The following is a 21,127-nucleotide window of genomic DNA, read 5'->3' on the forward strand; positions in this document are numbered from 1 at the left end:
CCACTCCAGCCTGCCCTGGAATTTGCAAATTAGCCTTGCCATAATTTCAGGAATGTAATTTTAATATATATATATATATTTCCACATCGAATCGAATTTATATTAAACAATGCTTGGGAGGGCTTCCCATCCATTTTTATTTTTCTTGCTTCCAGTAGAAGAGAATTTTTACTTCCTGAGGTTTGCATTCCTATATTTACAAAATACTTTACAATGTTTTTGCCAAAAACTGACATTTACTTCCAAAATCGGCCCACAGTGAAAAATGGGTTCGTTTCATGACCGTGGCGGTTGCTTACGATCGCAATCCTTTGCTTAACAACCGCTGCAAAAATGATTGTAAAGTTGGGTTCTTCATCAGGGTGCCTCGTTTTACGGCCGCCGTGAATTACGACTGTAATGGACGGGCTCCATTATGGATGTAAGTCGAGGAATAGCACTGCAGGTCCTCCTCGACTTACAACCACAATCAAGTCCCAAATTTCTACTGCTAAGCAAGTTTCCTAACCTTTCTTGTCACCGTTGTTAGGTTGAATCACTGCTGTTGTTAAGTTAGTAACACGGTTGTTAAGTGAATCCAGCTTCCCCATTGACTTTGCTTGTCAGGAGGTCGCAAAAGGGGAACACGTGACCCTGGGAGGATGCGAGCGTCAGAAATACGAGTTCGTTTCCAAGCATCTGGATTTTGATCACGTCGTTAAGTGTGAAAAACGGTTGATAAGTGTGAAGAGGTTGGTCCCTTTTTTCAGTGCCGTTGTAACTTCGAACGGTCACTAAACGAACTGCTGTATGTCGAGAACTACCTATAGTTGCGAGCTTGTTAAGTAGGAAGCTGGTTTGAAAAAAAGTGCAACGTAATTTTGAACCAGGCTTCTTGCATAGGTTCTGTAGGCTGCTTGCGCCCTCTAGGGGATATCCTGGGTCATTAGAATAGAATAGAATAGAATTTTATTGGCCAAGTGTGATTGGACACACAAGGAATTTGTCTTGGTGCATATGCTCTCAGTGTACATAAAAGAAAAGATACGTTCATCAAGGTACAACATTTGCAACACAATTGATGGTCAATATATCAATATAAATCATAAGGATTGCCAGCAACAAAGTTACAGTCATACAGTCATAAGTGGAAAGAGATGGGTGATGGGAACGATGAGAAGATTAATAGTAGTGCAGATTCAGTAAATAGTCTGACAGTGTTGAGGGATATATATATATATATATATAATATTTGTTTTCTGAGGTTTTCACGGGTGTTTGTATATAGGTCTTTGGTTGTTCGGGTTTTCTCCCGTGTAAAATTGGAAGTGTCTTGGCGACGTTTCGACGAAGTCTCATTCGTCATCTTCAGGCTTCAGCTTCGTGCTTCTGGGAGCAATGTGTGATCGCAGCTGTTTCTTCCTTTTAACTGCTAGTGGGGGTTTGAACTGATTGGGTGGGAGCTTGGCTGTGCTCTGATTGGATGGGGTTTTTTCTGTGCTCTGATTGGCTGGGGGTGTGTCCTGTGTTGGTGGGGGCTTGGTTGTGCTCAGTCTAGTCTGTGCTGCAGGGGGATTTGAGCTGGTGAGCTGTATAGCTGTTGTTTGGCTTTGTGGTCGAAACGTCGCCAAGACACTTCCAATTTTACACGGGAGAAAACCCGAACAACCAAAGACCTATATATATATATAATATTATATATAATATATAATATATAATATATAATAATAATAATAATAATAATAATAATAATAATAATAATAATAATAATAATAATAATAATAATAATAATAATAATAATAATAATAATAATAATAATCAGAGTTGGAAGGGACCTTGGAGGTCTTCTAGTCCAACCCCCTGCCAAGGCAGGAAACCCTACACCATTTCAGACAAATGGTTATCCAACATTTTCTTAAAAACTTCCAGTGTTGGAGCATTCACAACTTCTGGAGGCAAGTTGTTCCACTGATTAATTGTTCTAACTGTCAGGAAATTTCTCCTTAGTTCTAAATTGCTTCTCTCCTTGATTAGTTTCCACCATTTGCTTCTTGTTCTACCCTCAGGTGCTTTGGAGAATAGTTTGACTCCCTCTTCTCTGTGACATTTGACTCTTTCTCTCTCTCTCTTATTTTTCTTTCAGGTAGTGGAAATACCGTTGCTATTGACTTGATCGTCCAACATGTGCACAGTCAGTTGGAAGAGGTGAGACCTGATGGATGTTCAGGGAAGACCCTGCATTGGGTGGTATCAGGTTTTCTTCTTTGCTCTAAAGCCCTGGTGGCGCAGTGCTATTGTATGCAGGCTAATTCTGCCGACTGCGGGCAGTTCGATCCTAACCGCCTCCAGGTTGACTCAGCCTTCCATCCCTTCCGAGGTTGGTAAAATGAGGTCTCAGGTTATTGGGGGCAAGAGGCTGACTCTGTAAACCGCTTAGAGAGGGCTGGAAAGCACATTGAAGCGGTATATAAGGTCTAAGTGCTATTGCTATTGCCATTGCTTGGATTAAGAGATGTAGCTGGAATGACATTGGGTGGTATATAAGTCTTAAGTGCTATTGCTATTGTGTTGACCACCTTGCTGCATAGTTCAGGATCTCTTCCAACTTTGTTATTCTTTTTCGGTCTCGCTTAGCAACACAAATGTTGGGCTCGGTTGTGGTCATAAATTGAGGATTACCTGTATCCCATGTTTTTTGGGGGGAGTAAAATTGCCCTATACTGTTAGCGGAGACCCTCTGTTTGGGGCCACACAATTTAAGAGCTCTAGGGCAAATTGGAAGAATTCTATCAGACAAAATTTATTTATGAGACAAATTAATACGGCCGCCCAAGCTCACACGTGAGTGAGTCTGGGTGCTTTGCAACATTTAAAAAACCACAAACTGGGCAACGTGGTATATGCGGTACAATGCAGTGAGCCATTTGCAGATCTGTACATAGGGGAAACAAAACAGCCACTTCATAATCTCATGGCACAACATAGGAGAACAAACCCATCAGGACTAGATTCAGCAGTCCATCTGCCTTTAAAAGATACAGGCCACTTTTTTGAAGACAGCAAAGTCCACATTTTGGACCGAGAGGACGGCTGGTTTGAAAGAGGGGTCAAAGAGGTTATCTATGTCAAAATTGAACGGCCCTCCCTCAACAGAGGGGGAGGGATATGATATCACCTATCTCCAGTCTACAACACAATCCTTTCAGCAGTTCTAAGAAGGCTCCACACCCATTTGCACCACTCGGGTGACCCTGAGGTCACAGATAAAGCTCCAAGCGGCCTCAATGTCTCTCTAAAAAGGATGCAAATGACCAGCTGTCTGCAAGGAGTAGAAATCCTTCCCTTCCCCACCATCCAGTCAGAGCTGAAGAAGCTTCTTGGAGGAGAAGCGAAACATCTGAAGATGGGCTTTTTTCAAGAGGCAACTGAATGTCCAGTTGCCTGTTGAAAAAAGGACATTTGGGGCAACCATGACCTGGATGACTGAGAATCTCCATAGGCATGAAAAAAAAAATCCCATCTCCACTCCCCACAACATTACAATCAAACCAACCCCTTGATCTCCCTTCAGGGTCCCCAAGGCCCGTTTTATAACCTTTCTTGTCACAGTTGTTAAGTGAATCCCTGCGTCTGTTAAGTTAGTAACCCGGTTGTTGAGTGAATCCGACTTCCCCTGTCGTCAGAAGGTCGCAAAAGTGGGATCGCACCTGAACCCAGGAACTGTGACTGTCATAAATATGAGTCAGTTGCCAAGCACCTGAATTTTGGGGATGCTGCAACAGTCGTAAGTGTGAAAAAAACGGTCGTAAGTCCCTTTAAACGATGTCTTTGGGGCCTTTCGTAAAAGTAGCAGGATGGGGGCCAATAGGGTGAAATTCAGACAGGTTCTGGAGTAACGATAGCGGAAATTTTGAGTAGTTCGGAGAACCGGCAAATACCACCTCTGGCTGGCCTGAGTGGGGTGGGAATGGAGATTTTGCAATATCCTTCCCCAGGAGTAGGGTGGGAAGGGAGATTTTGCAATATCCTTCCCCAGGAGTAGGGTAGGAAGGGAGATTTTGCAATATCCTTCCCCAGGAGTAGGGTGGGAAGGGAGATTTTGCAGTATCCTTCCCCCGCCGCTACCACCAAGCCACGTCCGCAAAGCCACGCCCACAAAGCCACGCCCACAGAACCGGTAGTAAAAAAAATTTGAATTTCACCACTGGGGCTAATCCTGCCTCTGTGGGAATGATGCTCCATAAAGAAGGGGCCACCACCGAGAAGGCCCTGTTTTGTGGTCCCACCAGGTGATAATCCCTAATCGATGGGACCCATAACCTGCCCTGCCTTCCCACACCTGGTGATTCAGTTATGAGATATTGACTGGGAGAAGACAGTCCTTCAAATAACCTGGCCCCAAGCCATGTAGGGCTTTGAAGGTGCCAAACAGCATCTTGACTTGGCCCCGGAAGCAGGTTGGCAGCCAGAGCAGTTCCTGCAAAAGTCCTAAAATTAATCTGTTGGACCCAAAACCACAAGAGGAGAAACCAGGCCTGGTGAGACGGAGGAAGAAGAGGAGGATAACCAGGAATAGAATAGAATAGAATAGAATAGAATAGAATAGAATAGAATAGAATAGAATAGAATAGAATAGAATAGAACGGGACCTTGGAGGTCTTCTAGTCCAACCCCCTGCTTAGGCAGGAAACCCTATATACCATTTCAGAAAAAATAATTTGCACCTTCTGAGATATATTAGAATTCTTCTTAAAATGTAAATTTGGGGAAAGCACCAAAACAGGAAAAAAAAACAAAAAAACCCGGGCAGTCCTGAACCCAGAATTTATGTTGCTAAGTGAGAAATTCCTTAAGTGAGTTTTGTCCCATTTTACGACCTTTCTTGACACAGTTGTTAAATGAATCCCTGCAGCTGTCAAGTCAGTCACACGGTTGTTAAGTGAATTTGGATTTCCCTGTAAACGTGACCCCGGGGCCCCTGTAACCGTCATAAATAGGAACCAGGTGCCAGGTGTTTGAATTTTGATCACGTGACCGCAGGAATGCTGCAGCGGTCATAAATGTGAAAAATGGAAATAAGTCACTTTTTTCAGTACGGCTGTAAGTTCAAACAGACACTAAACAAGCGGCTGTAAGTGGGGGACTAGTGTAGAGGAGGTCCTCGACTTACAACAGTTCATTTAATGTCTGTTCGAAGTTACAGCATCACTGAAAAAAGTAACTTGTAACCATTTTTCATACTTATGACCTTTGCAGCATCCACGTGGTGACGTGATCAAAATTCAAACGCTTGGCAACTGGTTCGTATTTATGACGGTTGCAATGCCCCGAGGTCACATGATCCCCTTCTTGCGACCTTCTGACGAGCAAAGTCAGTGGGGAAACCAGATTCACTTAACAACCCATGTGTCCACTCGCAAAGCATCCCTGACCCGCTCTTGAGTTGCCATAGGCAAGGGCATGGGAAACCGACGAAGCAGCACGGCAGCTAAAAATGGAAGCACATTCCAGACCTCTCTCTCTCAAGGCTGTCTCCCAGGGTTACCCACAGCGGCCGGAGGGGAGCGATCTGTACAACCTGTGAAATTGCTCCGTTGGCGAATGTGATTGATGACACACCCTGGGGGGAGGGGGGAACAGGGTCATGATTGGGGTGTAAATTAAGTGGGGTCACAGTTGGCTTCACTTGGAACCTGCCGACATGAAGCTCCTAATAAATAACTGGCTTTCTTTTGAAGCTTGGCTCGAGGGGCATCCATCGGCACCCTGACACCATGTTACTGACTTATAACTGCAGCCGTTCACTTAACAACTGCAGCGAGAAAAGTCATAAAATGAGCCAAAACTCATGTAACAAATTTCTCACTTAAAGATATACATTCAAGGCTCAATTGTGGTCGTAAGTTGAGGAGTTCCTAAAGCTTCATGAGTTGCATTAATCTCCAGGAGTCACTTTCAGACTAACAGCATGGATCAGTCGGGCATGGGGTGGATGAGAAGTGGGTTGCGTTGATTGCCCAGGTTTGCTCAGCAGGTATCTCAGCCAGGCTGCTCAGCCCCATCTGTGGGGTATCTTTGACCCTCACTTGAGATCTAGTCCACGCAGCTTCCATTGGGCCTTCAAAAAGCTCCTGAGAGCTAATTGGTCTAGTGTTAAGCCTCTAGGCTAGAAAGCGGGAGACCGTGAGTTCTAGTCCCACTTTAGGCATGAAAGCCACCTGGGTGACGTTGGGCCGAACACCAGGAGCCGGTGAGTTCTAGTCCCGCATCAGACATGAAAGCCAGCTGAGTGACTTTGGGCTGATCACCAGGAGATGGTGAGTTCTAGGCCCGCCTTAGGCATGAAAACTGGCTGAGTGACTTTGCGCCAGTCACCAGGAGACGGTGAGTTCTAGTTTACCTTAGTGATGTGAGCTGCCAGGGTGAAACTTTGCGCCAATCATCAGGAGCAAGTGAGTTCTAGACCCTCCTTAGGCATGAAAACCAGCTGGGTGACTTTCGGCCAATCACCTGGAGATGGTGAATTTTAGTCCCATTTTAGGTGTGCAAACAACTGGGTGACTCTGTACCAACCATCAGGAGATGGCGAGTTCTAGTACCACCTTAGATATACGAGCTGTCAGGGTTGCTTTGGGCCAATCACCAGGAGACTGTGAGTTCTAGTCCTGCCTTAGGCATAAAGGCCGACTGGAATGCCTTGGGGCCAATCACAGGAGACTGTGAGTTCTAGTCCCGCCTTAGGGATGAAAGCCGACTGGGTGACTTTGAGTCAATCACCAGGATACAGTGAGTTCTAGTCTCTCCTTAGACACAAAATCTGTCTTGAGTGACTTCGGGCCAGTCCCACTCTCTCAGCCCAACCTGCCTCACTGAGTTTTTGTTACGAAGAAAATAGGAGGAGGATGGTATGTTGGATATCTGCACCATCTTGAGTTACTTGTTAAAAATAATAATAATAATAGTAAAGGCAGATTAAAAAGGTAAAGGTTCCCCTCGCACATACATGCTAGTCATTGCCAACTCTAGGGGGCGGTGCTCATCTCCATTTCAAAGCCGAAGAGCCAGCGCTGTCCGAAGACGTCTCCGTGGTCATGTGGCCGGCATGACTCAACGCCAAAGGCACACGGAACGCTGTTACCTTCCCACCAAAGGGGGTCCCTATTTTTTCTACTTGCATTTTTTACGTGCTTTCGAAACTGCTAGGTTGGCAGGAGCTGGGACAAGTAACGGGAGCTCACCCCGTTCCACGGCAGCACTAGGGATTCGAAGGCAGATTACAAACAAACAAACAAATGGCAACCGATCGAATCCAACACTGAACCAAATGATTGCAAAACTGAGCCCGTGACTCCTTTAAGCAAAAAGGACTTTAAAAACCATGAATTTTGCAGGGCAGTGAATATGGAAGACTTATTCTTGTTTTATTTTGATTTTTTTTTAAAAAAAAATTAACTTCCTTCCTGGCTTCCTGTTTCCCTGCTGGTGTTTTAATAACTGATTTCACTGATTTCTTTGTTGTGTTATTCCCGCAGCGTGAACTCAGCGTCAGGTAAGGATGGGTGCCTGTTTTCTCCTTTGCCATGTCTCCTCCCTTCTGCATCCCCCTCGAGGCATTTGAAGCACAAGACGGAGGCCAGCTCAGTTTCCTTCTGGCTGCCAAAATCTAGCAACCTGTATAAAAATATATATATATTTCTCATACATTTTTTTTATTGAAAAAGTTTTACATATAACAAATTTTTAAACCATCATTTCCCCCCCCCACACCTTCCCCCCCTCCCTCCTCCTTCTCCCCGAGACTTCCCAGAACAAAATGCAGGGTATAACATTTTACAATCATAAGCTAAAATACCACAAAAATCTACCTCATATACACGCTCTCCCAACACCCCCTTAATTCCCCTTTCCCATTTAAACATATACGGTAATATATACCATTCATAACATTATGAACATTATAGACTATTTAGTCCAATACTTGTTTTGAACATAATCAATCCACCTTCTTCACTCCAATACATATTTTTCTTGTGAGTGTTCTTTCAAATACGCAGAGATCTTTGCCATTTCTGCTAAGTTTGATACTTTAAGTGTCCATTCTTCAACCGTAGGTAAATCTTCTCTCTTCCAGTATTGTGCAACCAAAAGTCTCGCTGCTGTTATTAAATTTAGAATCAACTTAGTCTCTATAACTGTACAGTCTCTAATTATACCAAATAAAAACAACTGTGGAGTAAATTTTATTTATGAGATATTTCTCATACATTTTTGAGGATACAAATCTTTGTCTCTGGGTCTACAAACCCCCTTGCGTACTTGGGTCTGGGGGGAGGTAGACTTCGCATTGACATTCTGTGGTCTGGCTGGGCGACAACTCATAGCCAGCCTGGCTGATTTCAAAAAGGAAATTGGAGCCGGGACCTGATAATTAACAGGATGGGAGACCACTAGGAAATGCAAAGTTTTAAGACAGGCAGATCGGAAAAAAAAAATATCCTGGGAGAAGAGAGTACAAGTAGTCCTCGACTTAGAGCCGCAGTTGAGTTCAAAATATCTGTTGCTAAGCAAGACAGTTGTTAACCGAGTTGTGCCCGATTTTGCGACCTTTCTTGCCCCAGTTGTTAAGTGAATCACTGCCGTTCTTAAGTTTATAACCGGTTGTTAAGTGAATCGGGCTCCCCCGTTGACTTTGCTTGCCAGGAGATCGCAAAAAGTTATCGCCTGACCTTGGGACACAGCAATGGTCATAAGTCTGAGTCAGCATCTGAATTTTGATCATGGGACCACGGAGATGCTGCAACGGTCGTAAGTGTGAAAAAACGGTCAGAATTCCCTTTTTTTCAGGGACATCGTAACTTCAAATGGCCATTCAGTGAACGGTTGTAAGTCGAAGGCTGCCTGTAGTTAAACACAGGAATTGTACTCGGCTCATCTTGGCTGCCCCCACCTCTCCCAAAACCAAGCAGGGCTGACCTTAGTTAGAACCTGGATAGGAGGCCACCAGGAAATCTTGCAGCTGTAGGCTAAGCTGAGAAATTGAGGACCAGCCTGTAAAACAGGCATTGGCGATGTGTTTTGCATTGCTGCCCTGAAGAGTTAATGTCATAAAATCATCAAGGAGGTGATCTACACATGAAAGAGACCTGCCTTTGATCTTTTTTCATCCTGTGAGGACTTTGATCATTTAATTGCAATCCTAGCTGGCGGCTGAGATTTTGACAAAAAAAAACGATTTAATCTCCAGAGATGCACCTCTGATTCCTGTGTAGCCCATTCTAGTCAGTATTATAATGAGGAGGGAGGGAGGGCGGAAGAAGAGAAGAAGAAAGGAAAGAGGGAAGGAAAGAAGAAAAGGTAGGAAAAGAAAAGAAAGGAAAGAGAAAAAGGAAAGGGAGAGAAGGAAGGAAGAGAGGGTGGGTGGGCAGGAGGAGGGAAGGAAGAAAAAGAAAGAGGGGAAAAATGTTGGAGGTGAGGGAGAGGGAAAGAAAAGGAAGGAAAGAGAAAAAGGAAAGAGAAAGAAGGAAGGGAGGGTGGGCAGAGGGAGGGAAGGAAGGAAAAGAAAGGAGAGAGGGAAAAAGAAGGGAAAGGAAAGAAAGAGGGAGGGAGGGAGAAAGGGGAAGGAGCGAAGAAAAAGAGGGAAGGAGGGAGAAAGAGAGGAGGAAGGAAAACATATTGTAGAAATAGATTTTCTTGGGATCCCCTGTCTCTTACTGTAGGGCCTTGAACGGTTCGAAATATTTTAGTTGCTGATGATTTTATCAGCTGCCTGTCAGTTTTGGAAGGCAATTTTCTTTTTGCTTCTTAACTGCCACTGTGTTTCTAGGATTGTTGATTTTAATGGGGTTTTTTTAAAAAACGCTTTTATTTTTATGTTGTAAGCCACCCAGAATCCTTGGATGTGAGCTGGGCGGCAAATAGATGTCATAAATAAATTTCATAATTAAAAACAAACAAACAAACATATATATATAAGTAAATAAATATAATATATGAATAAATAAATATAACCAATAAAATAGATTTCATGATAAATAAATATAATAAACGTAATAAATAAATTTCATCATAAATACATTTCATAGTAAATACATTTCATAACCAACGAGCAAAGATAATAACCGCCCTGGTTCAAAAGACGAGCCATCTTCCAGGCAGCCTCCGTCTTTGCTTGAAATGCCTCAGTCGGTCGACGTCGTTTTATCTCCTTGGCTTCGGGTTTTTTTTTTTTTCTTCCGTTTCTCTCTTCTTGCGATCAGAAGTCTCTTTGCTTGCACTTTCCGATTCAAACTTCGTTCTCGTGAAGGGAAGCGGAGGAGGGAGGACCGAACCGCCACTTTTCAAACGGGAAACTGAAACACCAAAGCAGAAAAAAAACAAAAAAAAAACCACAGGAACCATAGGGCCTCTGGTGGCTCAACAGACTAAGACAGTCTGTTATTAACACAGCTGCTTGCAATTACTGCAGGTTCAAGCCCCACCAGGCCCAAGGTTGACTCAGCCTTCCATCCTTTATAAGGTAGGTAAAATGAGGACCCAGATTGTTGGGGGCAATTAAGTTGACTTTGTATATAATATACAGATGGATGAAGACTATTGCTTGACATAGTGTAAGCCGCCCTGAGTCTTCGGAGAAGGGTGGGATATAAATTCAAATTAAAAACAAACAAAAAAAAAAAAAAACACCACACCAAATGACCAGAATTTTCCACCACCTCCTACCTCTCATGTATCATAAAAAGTGTTCCACGGTACAGGTAGCCCGCGAGTTACGACCACAACGGAGCCCAAGATTTATGTTGCTGAGTGAAATGTTCGTTAAGTGAGATTGTCAGGGGCTGGATAGCTCAGGCTGGTAAGGCCTGTTATTAAGAACACAAAGCCTGCAATTACTGCAGGTTCAAGCCCGGCCCAAGGTTGACTCAGCCTTCCATCCTTTATAAGGTAGGTAAAATGAGGACCCAGATTGTTGGGGGGGCAATAAGTTGACTTTGTAAAAATATACAAATAGAATGAGACTATTGCCTTATACACTGTAAGCTGCCCTGAGTCTTCGGAGAAGGGCGGGGTATAAATGTAAAAAAAAAATAATAAAAAAAAAATTTACGACTTTTCTCGCGATGGTGGTTCCTGTGAATCCTTGCATTTGTTAGTCACGCGGCTGTTCAGCGAATCTGGCTTCCCCGTTGACTTTGCCTGTCGAAAGGAGGTCGCAAAAGGAGATCACGTGACCCTGGGACACTGCGACTGTCATTCGTATGAGTCAGTTGCCAAGCGCCTGAATTTTGATCGAGCGACCATGGGTGGGATGCCGCAACGGTCGTAAGTCTGAAAAACAGTCGTGACTTCCTTTTTTTTCCAGTGCCGTTGTAACTATGAATGGTCGCTGAATGAACTGTTGTAAGTCGAGATCTACCTGTAACCTTCCAAAACAGTGATTGCAGGTATTCCTTGAGTTACAATCGTGTTTAGTGACTATTTATATAAACAATGCTGTGGTGGGCCCACCAGCTGCCAGCAGAGCTGGTGGGAGACTCGGATGATGAGGAGGTTGGGGAGGAACTTGGGCCTGTTCTGGAGTCTGGGGAAGGCTCTACGTCGGACACAGAGACACAGGTCTGGATGGGGAGAAACAGACTCAGGCTCAATCCATCCAAGACGGAGTGGCTGTGGATGCCAGCACCCCGGTACAGTCAGCTGTAACCGTGGCTGGCTGTTGGGGGCGAGTCATTGGCCCCAACAGAAAGGGTGCGCAACTTGGGCGTTCTCCTGGATGGACGGCTGTCGTTTGAAAACCAGTTGGTGGCCGTCTCCAGGAGAGCTTTTTACCAGGTTCGCCTGGTTCGCCAGTTGCGCCCCTTCCTTGACTGGGATGCCTTATGCACGGTCACTCACGCTCTTGTCACTTCTCGCCTGGATTATTGCAATGCTCTCTACATGGGGCTACCCCTGAAGTGCACTCGGAGGCTCCAGTTAGTCCAGAATGCAGCTGCGCGGGTGATTGAGGGAGCCACACGTTGCTTCCGGGTAACACCGCTCCTGCGCAGTTTGCACTGGCTACCTGTGGTCTTTTGGGTGCACTTCAAGGTGTTGGTTACTGTAATGTATCTTTAAATGGTTTTGGCGGGAAACAAGCACGTTGCTGATTGGTTAAAGCCGCTGGTAGAACTGTATATAAGGAGAGGTTTTTCCCCAGCCTGGTTGCTGGGTTCACCATATATTAAAGAGCTGTTGTCACTACCCTGGTCTCCAGCCTCGTTACTTCCCGAACTTAACACTGGCGACGAAGGTGGGATCTCGAGGCTAAGAGCACCAGGAACGAGCTGAACGCACGGAGAACCGAACCCAGCAAACTCAGGGCAGAAACGCGGAGATGGCCAGCTACACTCCGCCCGCACCGTTTGACCCAGCCAGGGAGAAATGGGGAACGTACATGACCCGTTTCGAAAGCTTCCTAGAAGCAAACGAACTGCAAGGAGTTCCAGACAACCGCAAAAGGGCATATTTCCTGAGCCACTGCGGTCCGAGGTCATCGACATTGCGGAAGCCCTGGCAGAGCCAACGCCGTACAATCGGTATCGTGGCAAACTCTGCAAAATCTATTGAAGAACCATTTCGCCAACACCGTCCAAATACGTATGGCGTTTTGAATTTGGAGCGCAGACAGCAAGAGGCGAATCCATCAGCGATTACATGGCCGCCCTGAAAAGCCTCCAAGGACTGTGGGTACCGAGACTTGGATGAGGAGCTGTTAGAGCAACTCATCCGTGGGGTCAGAGACATGCGTTTGCGGGCGGCTGCTATCAAAAAGCAATCTAACGCTGGCAAACGCTCTGGATGAAGCCAGAGCTCATGAGATGTCCACCCAAGCGCGGAAACCCTGCAAAGCCACTCACGCCAACGGCGAAGCGAAATCAACCCCGGTCCATAGTGAAGAAATCCAGCCCGAGTCAGACGGCGAGGATGAGGAAGGAGTTTGCCTCACCGAGAGAAGGGGAAAAGAAGACCGGGATGAATGCGGAAGTTGCGGAGGGCAACACCAGCGTCAACGATGCAAGTTCAAGGACGCTACATGTCGGCGGTGCGAGAAGAAGGGGCACCTGGCTCAAGTCTGTCGAGCACCCCAACCTTCCCGCCGAAAATTCAAACCAACCAATCAGAGCGCGGGATCGGCAAGGCGACCCGCGATTGGTCAAAACAAAAAGGGCGCGAACTCAAATCGAACGACCGTGATCATAGGCCGTGCAGCAACCCGCGTCGAGAAGAAAATTTTCACTAAACCGAAAATCGAAGGAGTGCCGTGCCGACTAGAAGTGGACACCGGGTCAGCGATCACAATCATGTCCTGGGACACTTTTGCAAAAGCTTTGCCGAGAATCGCCAAACGCAAACTGCAAACACAACGGCTACGAGTGCACGACTACCAAGGGAATCGCATCCCTGTTCGAGGGACCACCTCCGTCCGCGTCGAGTACGGACCACACAAGAAGACCCTGCCCATCACGATAGTCGAAGGGACCCTGCCAAGTCTGTTGGGACTAGACTGGTTCCGTGCATTGGGCATGGGAGTGACTGGCATCTACAGAAGTGACTTTAACCTAAAAGACACACTCATGAACGAGTTCGAAGATGTCTTCAAGGACTGCCTGGGCAAGTACAAGGGGACCCCTATTTCCTTCAATTTAGACCCCCAGGTAGCCCCCATTAGGTTAAAGGCAAGGAGAGTCCCTTTTGCCCTTAAACCTAAGATTGACAAGGAGATAGACAAGCTCATCAGTCAGGGGATTCTGGTGCCAGTCGATCACGCAAAGTGGAGACGCCAATCGTCACCCCAGTAAAACCAGATGGGTCAGTTAGAATCTGCGCTGACTACAAGGCGACGTTAAACAAAGCCTTGCAGAAAGCGCTTACCGGTCCCGTGGTGCAACATTTGCTGCACTCGCTGGGGCAAGGACACGTCTTTGCCAAGTTAGATTTGGCTCAAGCCTATCAACAACTGCCCGTGACGCCAACACAGCCAAGCCCAGACGATTGTGACTCACAGAGGTGCTTTCAAGTGTACCCGTTACAGTTTGGGGTGAGTGTGGCACCTGGTCTATTCCAAAATTTAATGGAGCGACTTCTGCAAGGGCTCCCGGGGTAGTCCTATTTCGATGATGTATTGGTATCAGCCGAAAATTTAGAAGAATTGGGGGAGCGTTTGAGAAAAGTTCTGGGCATTTTCCGGTCAGCCGGTCTAAAGGTTAAAGTGAACAAATGCCAGATAGGGGTAGAATCCGTAGATTTCTTGGGCTACAGAATAGACAAGGAGGGAATTCACCCCACTGAAAGCAAGCTCAGGCAATAAGAAAGGCTCCTGCGCCCAAAAACAAAACAGAGCTACAGGCATTCCTGGGTCTAGTGAATTTTTACGGTCTTTTTAAAAATAAGGCAACCGTTGCCGAGCCGCTACATAAGTTACTGGGAAAGAATACTGTTTGGTCTTGGGAAAGTCGGAAGCCAGGGCTTTCGAAGCAGTAAAAAACCTACTCTCGAGCGATAGCTTACTGGTTCAGTATCATAGCTCATTGCCATTGGTATTAGTCTGCGATGCTTCCCCTTACGGGGTGGGGGCTGTGCTCAGCCACAGGTTTCCAAATGGCACAGAAGCCCCAATAGCCTTCTACTCCAGAGCGATGTCCTCGACAGAGGAACTATAGCCAGTTGGATAAGGAAGCGCTAGCTATTGTGTCAGGGGTAAAAGTTTCACGAATACGTTTTGGTAGAGACTTTGAAATTGTGACAGATCATAGACCACTGTTAGGGATACTGGCTGGCGACCATAACGCCTGTGGCACTGTCGCCACGATTGACCCGATGGACTATCTTCTTAGCCGCCTATTCCTACAAACTGCAGCATCGGCCGGAAAGAGGTGGGGCATGCGGACGCATTAAGCAGATGCCCACTACCAGGGCGATCGAGGACCCCACTCCGGGGACACCCATACTGTTAATTGACTCTCTGGACTCTGGCCCAGTCACATCTAAGGAGGTGGCTCGGGCATCATACCGGGACATTACTTTGAGAACTGTACTCGGTTGGGTACAAAGAGGGTGGCCCGCTGTGCCGGGCGAGTGTTTTAAGGAATTTGTAAAAAAACGTGGGGAACTGTCGGCTCAAGGGGGGTGCCTGCTATGGGGGGATAGAGTGGTGATCCCAGAAAAATTGAGGAAAAGGGTGTTGGACCTCCTCCACGAGGGTCACCCAGGGATCGTTAGGATGAAGGGTCTAGCGAGAAGCTATGTGTGGTGGCCCTTAATGGACTCAGAAATTGCTGAAAGGGTAGGGAAATGCCAGGCCTGCCAGGAGTCAGACCGCTACCCCAACGGCCCCGGTTCGAATGGGAGAAACCCCAGGGCCCCTGGTCTAGAATACACATTGATTTTGCCGGCCCCTTCCACGGCCAAACCTTCCTGGTCGTAGTAGACGCCTATTCCAAATGGCTGGAAATCATCCTCATGAGATCCATGACAGCCGAGGCCGTGATCTCAGTCCTAAGGCACCTATTTGTAACCCATGGGTTGCCCGACACGCTAGTGTCCGATAACGGCCCACAATTCACGGCAACCCAATTTGAAGAATACTTGGCAGAGGAGGGCATCCGACATGCCCTCTCGGCGCCTTTCCACCCTGCGACGAATGGCCTTGCAGGCGTTCCGTCCGGGCGCTAAGAGGCATTGTCCAGACTTAAGCCAGGCGACTGGCAAACAAAATAGATATTTTCCTGGCAGTCCAACACAGAACCCCTGTGTCACAACCGCAGAAGCCCAGCCGAATTGTTAATGGGCGAAAGCTCAGGTGCCCCTAGACCGTCTACATCCAAACTATACGCCGGAGGGTTACAAGAGGAAATAGGAAAAACAAGAGAAATGGACATAGGCGACCGAGTGTGGGCACACAACTATGGTGAAGGCCCAACCTGGATAGCAGGACAAATCCTAAACAGAACAGGTCCCAAATCATACTTAGTAGAATTAAGGGACGGCCGAGTATGGAGGCGCCACATAGACCAAATACGAAAACGCATAGCTGAACAATCTGAATCAATAGAAACGGGCCCTGACTACACAATGTTTGATTCCACAGCTGACTCAAACCCGGAGAACTCGCAGGACTTAGCTGAAATTCCGGAGGTCCAGCGACGCCCACAGGTTCCAGTAGAAAACAGCAGGGACGACTCTGCTAATAATCCAGGGCCGGATGGCCTAGAGAAAGAGCTGAGAGGAGCAAACAGCCCCTCCGGTCAGCTCGACCCACTCCCAGGGAATGTACTGCGCAGGTCCGAAAGAGTCAGGAGATGCCCGGTCTATTTGCGTGATTACGTTGAAAAATAATATGTAAATATCATGTAAATAGGGGTAAAGTGTTTTCTGGGGGGAAGGAGTGTAATGTATCTTTAAATGGTTTTGGCGGGAAACAAGCACGTTGCTGATTGGTTAAAGCCGCCGGTAGAACTGTATATAAGGAGAGGTTTTTCCCCAGCCTGGTTGCTGGGTTCACCATATATTAAAGAGCTGTTGTCACTACCCTGGTCTCCAGCCTCGTTACTTCCCGAACTTAACAGTTACCACCTTTAAAGCGCTCCATGGCTTAGGGCCCGGGTACTTACAGGACCGCCTGCTGTTACCCTATGCCTCCCACCGACCCGTACGCTCACACAGAGAGGGTCTTCTCAGGGTACCGTGCCGCCAAGCAATGTCGGCTGGCGGCCCCCAGGGGAAGGGCCTTCTCTGTTGGAGCACCTACCCTCTGGAACGAACTTCCCCCTGGTTTGCGTCAATTACCTGACCTTCGGACCTTTCGCCGTGAATTGAAAACGTACTTGTTCATCCAAGCGGGACTGGCTTAATTCTTAATTCTTAATTTTTAAATTTTGAATTTTTTGAATTTCAATAATTTTAAATTGGGTATTCTGTTTTATTGGGTCAAATTTGACGGTTTTTAAATTTTTCGGCCATTATAGAATATGTTATTTTAATTTGTTTTTTTTAAATTGTATATTGTATTGTTTTAATTTGGCTGTACACCGCCCTGAGTCCTTCGGGAGAAGGGCGGTATAAAAATCTAAATAATAAATAAATAAAATAAAATAAATAAGATAGAGCCAGGTCTGCCCGACATTTCCCAGCCACCGGAGAGGCAGCTGTCTTTGGAGGCTGAGAGGAGTGAGGAGGAAGACCAGCTGGGGCCTGTTCCAGATGCATGTATGCGCAGAACAGTTAGGAGAGGAGAACAATGGAGGACAAGGAATCGACTCGGGAAGCAAAGCCCACGTGGACGCTGAATGGCCCCTCCCTGGCTGGGGAATAAATAGAAGGAAAGTGGGAGACAACAGTTTGTATTTCTGAAGATTTGGCTCATTGTGTTTCGTGCCTCAGAGGCTGCTTGCCAGAATTTAATTTGTGGCTGTCAAGCTCCGGCCTGGCAATTATCTCAAGGAACTGATAAGATCTGTTACTGCAGTTAACTCCTTGAAGGACTTTTGCCTGGACTTTTTGTGGGTGAATGCAAATAATTTGGAGTCTGTTTCTTGATTCTGCTAAGGCTGGGTCGGAACAGATGCCTGTTGTGGTCCGCCAGCAGCCTGCGGAGCTGGCAACTGAGTCGGATAGCGATGAGGCTGAGGTGAGGCCAGGGCATCAGGGAGTGAGGTGTGGACTCCAGAGCCTCCAGAGGCTGATAGTAGTGAGGCAGAGGAACAGGAGGAGCCTGTTCCTAATGCACGAATGAGAAGAGCTGCCAGAAGGCAAGAGCAGCTCAAGCAAAGAAGACGACTCGGAAATAAGGCCAAGAGATGATCGGCCCCTCCCATAAGGCTTAAAACAGACCAGCAACGGTGTTTGGGCTTTGCCGGAAAACAACATTGGTAGCTTCGTCTTCTGCTTTGTCTACGTCTTGCATTTATTTCTGTGACTTCTTGCCAAGAAAGGCCTTTGGCAGTTTGCCTAATTGGACCAAGGTTTGCGATAGGACTGAGGAATTTGTGTTGGGAGGAATTTGCTTTAATTTAGTTGAACTACGCTGGGAATGAAGTAATTCTCAGCTGTTTGAATAAAGTAAGTTTGTTTTATCACTGACTGAGTTTCCTACTATCTACTTGGGCCTGGGTCAGAACAGATGCTGTGCTTCAGTGCTTAGATGGCCCAGACCAGGGGTGTCTAACTCAAGGCCCAGGGGCCGGATCCGGTTCTGCGGGCCGCTCTGGAACTAGTGAAGGACCAGCTCGTGGTGCCTCTGCCAGTAAAACAGAGCTCATGAGGGCCGCGCGTGGCCCTCCCGAGCTCCATTTTCGCTGGCAGAGGGTTGCAGGAGGCCGTCCCAGCTGAAAACGGAGCTTAGGAGCCCGTTTTTGCTGGCAGAGCACTCGGGCCACCACGGGTGCCCCCCCCCGACACAAATGATGTCATGCTGGCCACACCCACCGTGGCCACGCCCGCCCACCCCGAGGTCAAACACAAACCTGATGTGCCCCTCAATGAAATCAAATTTGATACCCCTAGACATTGATATTTGAACATAGATTTTTTTTTTTAACATTTATATTTTATTGGGTTCCACTAATCTGCATTCCTAGTCCATGTAGGACATGCCATACGTTAATTAATAATAGGGATTCTTTGAAGTTACAATGGCACTGAAAAAAGGGAATTTTGACCACGTTTTACACTTAATGGCCATTGCAGCGTGGTTGTGGTCACATGGTCGAAATCCAGGTGCTTGGCAACCGGCATGTATTTATGACCGTTGTACTGTCGTGGGGTCATTGCATTCCCTTTTCATGACCTTCCCAGCCGGTTTCTGACAAGCAAAGTCGATGGGGGAGAAGCGAGGTTCGTTTAACGACCACATGATTCGCTTAACGACTGCAGCAATTTGCTTAACTGTGGCAAAAAGGCGTAAAATGAGGCACAGCTCACCAAACTGCCTCATTTAGCCGTGGAAATTTTGGATTCAGTTGTGGTCTTACGTTGAGGACTACCTATATTTGATTTTTTTGGCTGTGTAGCCGATGCTTCTGAAGGTTTGGCTGTCTTCCTAAAGTTCCTTAGGATACAAAATTCTTATCAGAAGCATCTTCTCTTTTTTTTTTTTTACATTTATATCCCGCCCTTCTCCGAAGACTCAGGGCGGCTTACATTGTGTAAGGCAATAGTCTCATTCTATTTGTATATTTACAAAGTCAACTTATTGCCCCCCCAACAATCTGGGTCCTCATTTTACCTACCTTATAAAGGATGGAAGGCTGAGTCAACCTTGGGCCTGGTGGGACTAGAACCTGCAGTAATTGCAGGCAGCTGTGTTTTAATAACAGGCTTCTTACAGCCTGAGCCACACCGCGGCCCTCTCAATCACAGATATTTTTGGATGGGAAGCTCGGTGGTGGAACCCCCAAAGTGCTTTTCTTCCAAAGGCAACTGGGCTTTCTTTGTTTTTCCTTGAAGACGTTTCGTTTCTCATTCCAGCAGCTTCTTCCGTTCTGTTCTTCCGTTCCGTTCTCTAGAACGGAAGAAGCTTCTTGGATGAGAACCGAAACGTCTTAAGCAGGGGTGACATGCTCCCGGTTCGGACTGGATTGCGCGATCCGATAGCGATGGGGGCATGTAGTTCGGAGAACCTGTAGCAAAAATCCCTGCCCACCCCCACCGCCCACAGCTCGCTGTTCCTCTTCTCTGTCCCTGAAGCTCTTGGTGGTGATATAGTTGCAAACGGCCTTAAATGACTGCCGCAGCGCTTCAAAGGGCTGCACTACAGCTGATCAGCGCTGTAGGCGGCTAGTAGACCGGTGCCCCTATTTTTAAAGGAGATAGACCGGTGCCTCCCAAAAAAAGGCAATTGGTAGACCGGTGCCCCTATTTTTAAAAGAGGTAGACCAGTGCCTCCCAAAAAAAGGCAATTGGTAGACCGGTGCCCCTATTTTTAAAAGAGGTAGACCAGTGCCTCCCAAAAAAAGGCAATTGGTAGACCGGTGCCCCTATTTTTAAAGGAGGTAGACCGATGCCTCCCAAAAAAAGGCAATTGGTAGACCGGTGCCCCTATTTTTAAAGGAGGTAGACTGGTGCCTCCCAAAAAAAGGCAATTGGTAGACCGGTGCCTCTATTTTTAAAGGAGGTAGACCGGTGCCTCCCAAAAAAGGGCAATTGGTAGACCGGTGCCCCTATTTTTAAAGGAGGTAGACCGGTGCCTCCCAAAAAAAGGCAATTGGTAGACCGGTGCCCCTATTTTTAAAGGAAATAGACCAGTGTCTCCCAAAAAAAGGCAATTGGTAGACCGGTGCCCCTATTTTTAAAGGAGGTAGACTGGTGTGCTCCCAAGTTTTGTGTACTTTTTATTATTATTTATTATTATTGGCCATGCCCATTCAGTCACCTGACCACCAAGCCACGCCCACCAATTAAGCCACGCCCACAGAACCGGTAGGGGAAATTTTTAGATTTCACCCCTGGTTTTAAGGGAAAAAAACGAAGTTAAGTCCGGTTGTTTTTTTTTGGGGGGGGGGGAAACACCTTCAGGACAAACCGTGACCTGGATGACGGAGAATCTCCATAGATGTTTGGTGGTGGAACCCTTCCTTCCTTATCCCGTCTAGCTTTCACGCCGGAAACTTGAACCCTGAACATCTCAACAGGACGTCGATGGCGAAGGTGGTGGCCTTGGTAGAACCTTCACGCCTCTACCTCTGTTTCTACCTACCTCGGATGCCAATTTTAGCCGTTCATTGGAGTGTTCTCATTTGACTTCTTTTTCCTTTGATTTTTCTCTCTCTCTCTCTCTCTCTCTCCTCCCACCTTCCCACCCCCCTCCCTAAACCTGAATTCTTTGGGATGGGGATTGCTCGGTCGGTTTTCCTACCTGGTTTCATCCCAAATGCCTCAATCCATCCTGACGAACAGAGGAAGCTGCGCTGGGATATGTGAGGAACCAGTTGGCATCCTGGTTTGATTTGAGTACTAAATTGTGTGAGCTTCTTCTGCTGGTGCTCAAAAGGATGCATGGGAAGGAGGACCCCGGGGCGTGGGGTCAGCTTGTCCTTCCTCTAACCCCCCCCCCCCGCTGGTGTGGTTTTTAGGGTTGGCTTCCCTAGCAAACACAGGAGGGTCTGCGCAGGGGTGA

At 46.8% G+C, this 21,127-nt stretch overlaps 1 protein-coding gene across 8 annotated transcripts in view; it reads left to right on the top strand.

Annotated features, from left to right (window-relative positions):
• UCKL1 (uridine-cytidine kinase 1 like 1) overlaps positions 1 to 21,127 on the top strand; it is a 74,048-nt gene that overhangs the window by 30,716 nt on the left and 22,205 nt on the right. For 5 of the 8 annotated variants that reach the window (XM_058175335.1, XM_058175333.1, XM_058175331.1 and 2 more), the window contains 2 exons: positions 2,123 to 2,184; positions 20,908 to 20,927. In XM_058175335.1, the coding sequence (XP_058031318.1) occupies positions 2,123 to 2,184; positions 20,908 to 20,927 (82 nt within the window). Of the gene's footprint in view, positions 1 to 2,122; positions 2,185 to 7,511; positions 7,529 to 20,907; positions 20,928 to 21,127 lie in introns of all 8 variants that reach the window. The other 3 variants (XM_058175334.1, XM_058175332.1, XM_058175339.1) reach the window with 1 other exon arrangement.

This window comes from Ahaetulla prasina, chromosome 3, assembly GCF_028640845.1.
Source record: "Ahaetulla prasina isolate Xishuangbanna chromosome 3, ASM2864084v1, whole genome shotgun sequence".
NCBI lineage: Eukaryota > Metazoa > Chordata > Lepidosauria > Squamata > Colubridae > Ahaetulla > Ahaetulla prasina.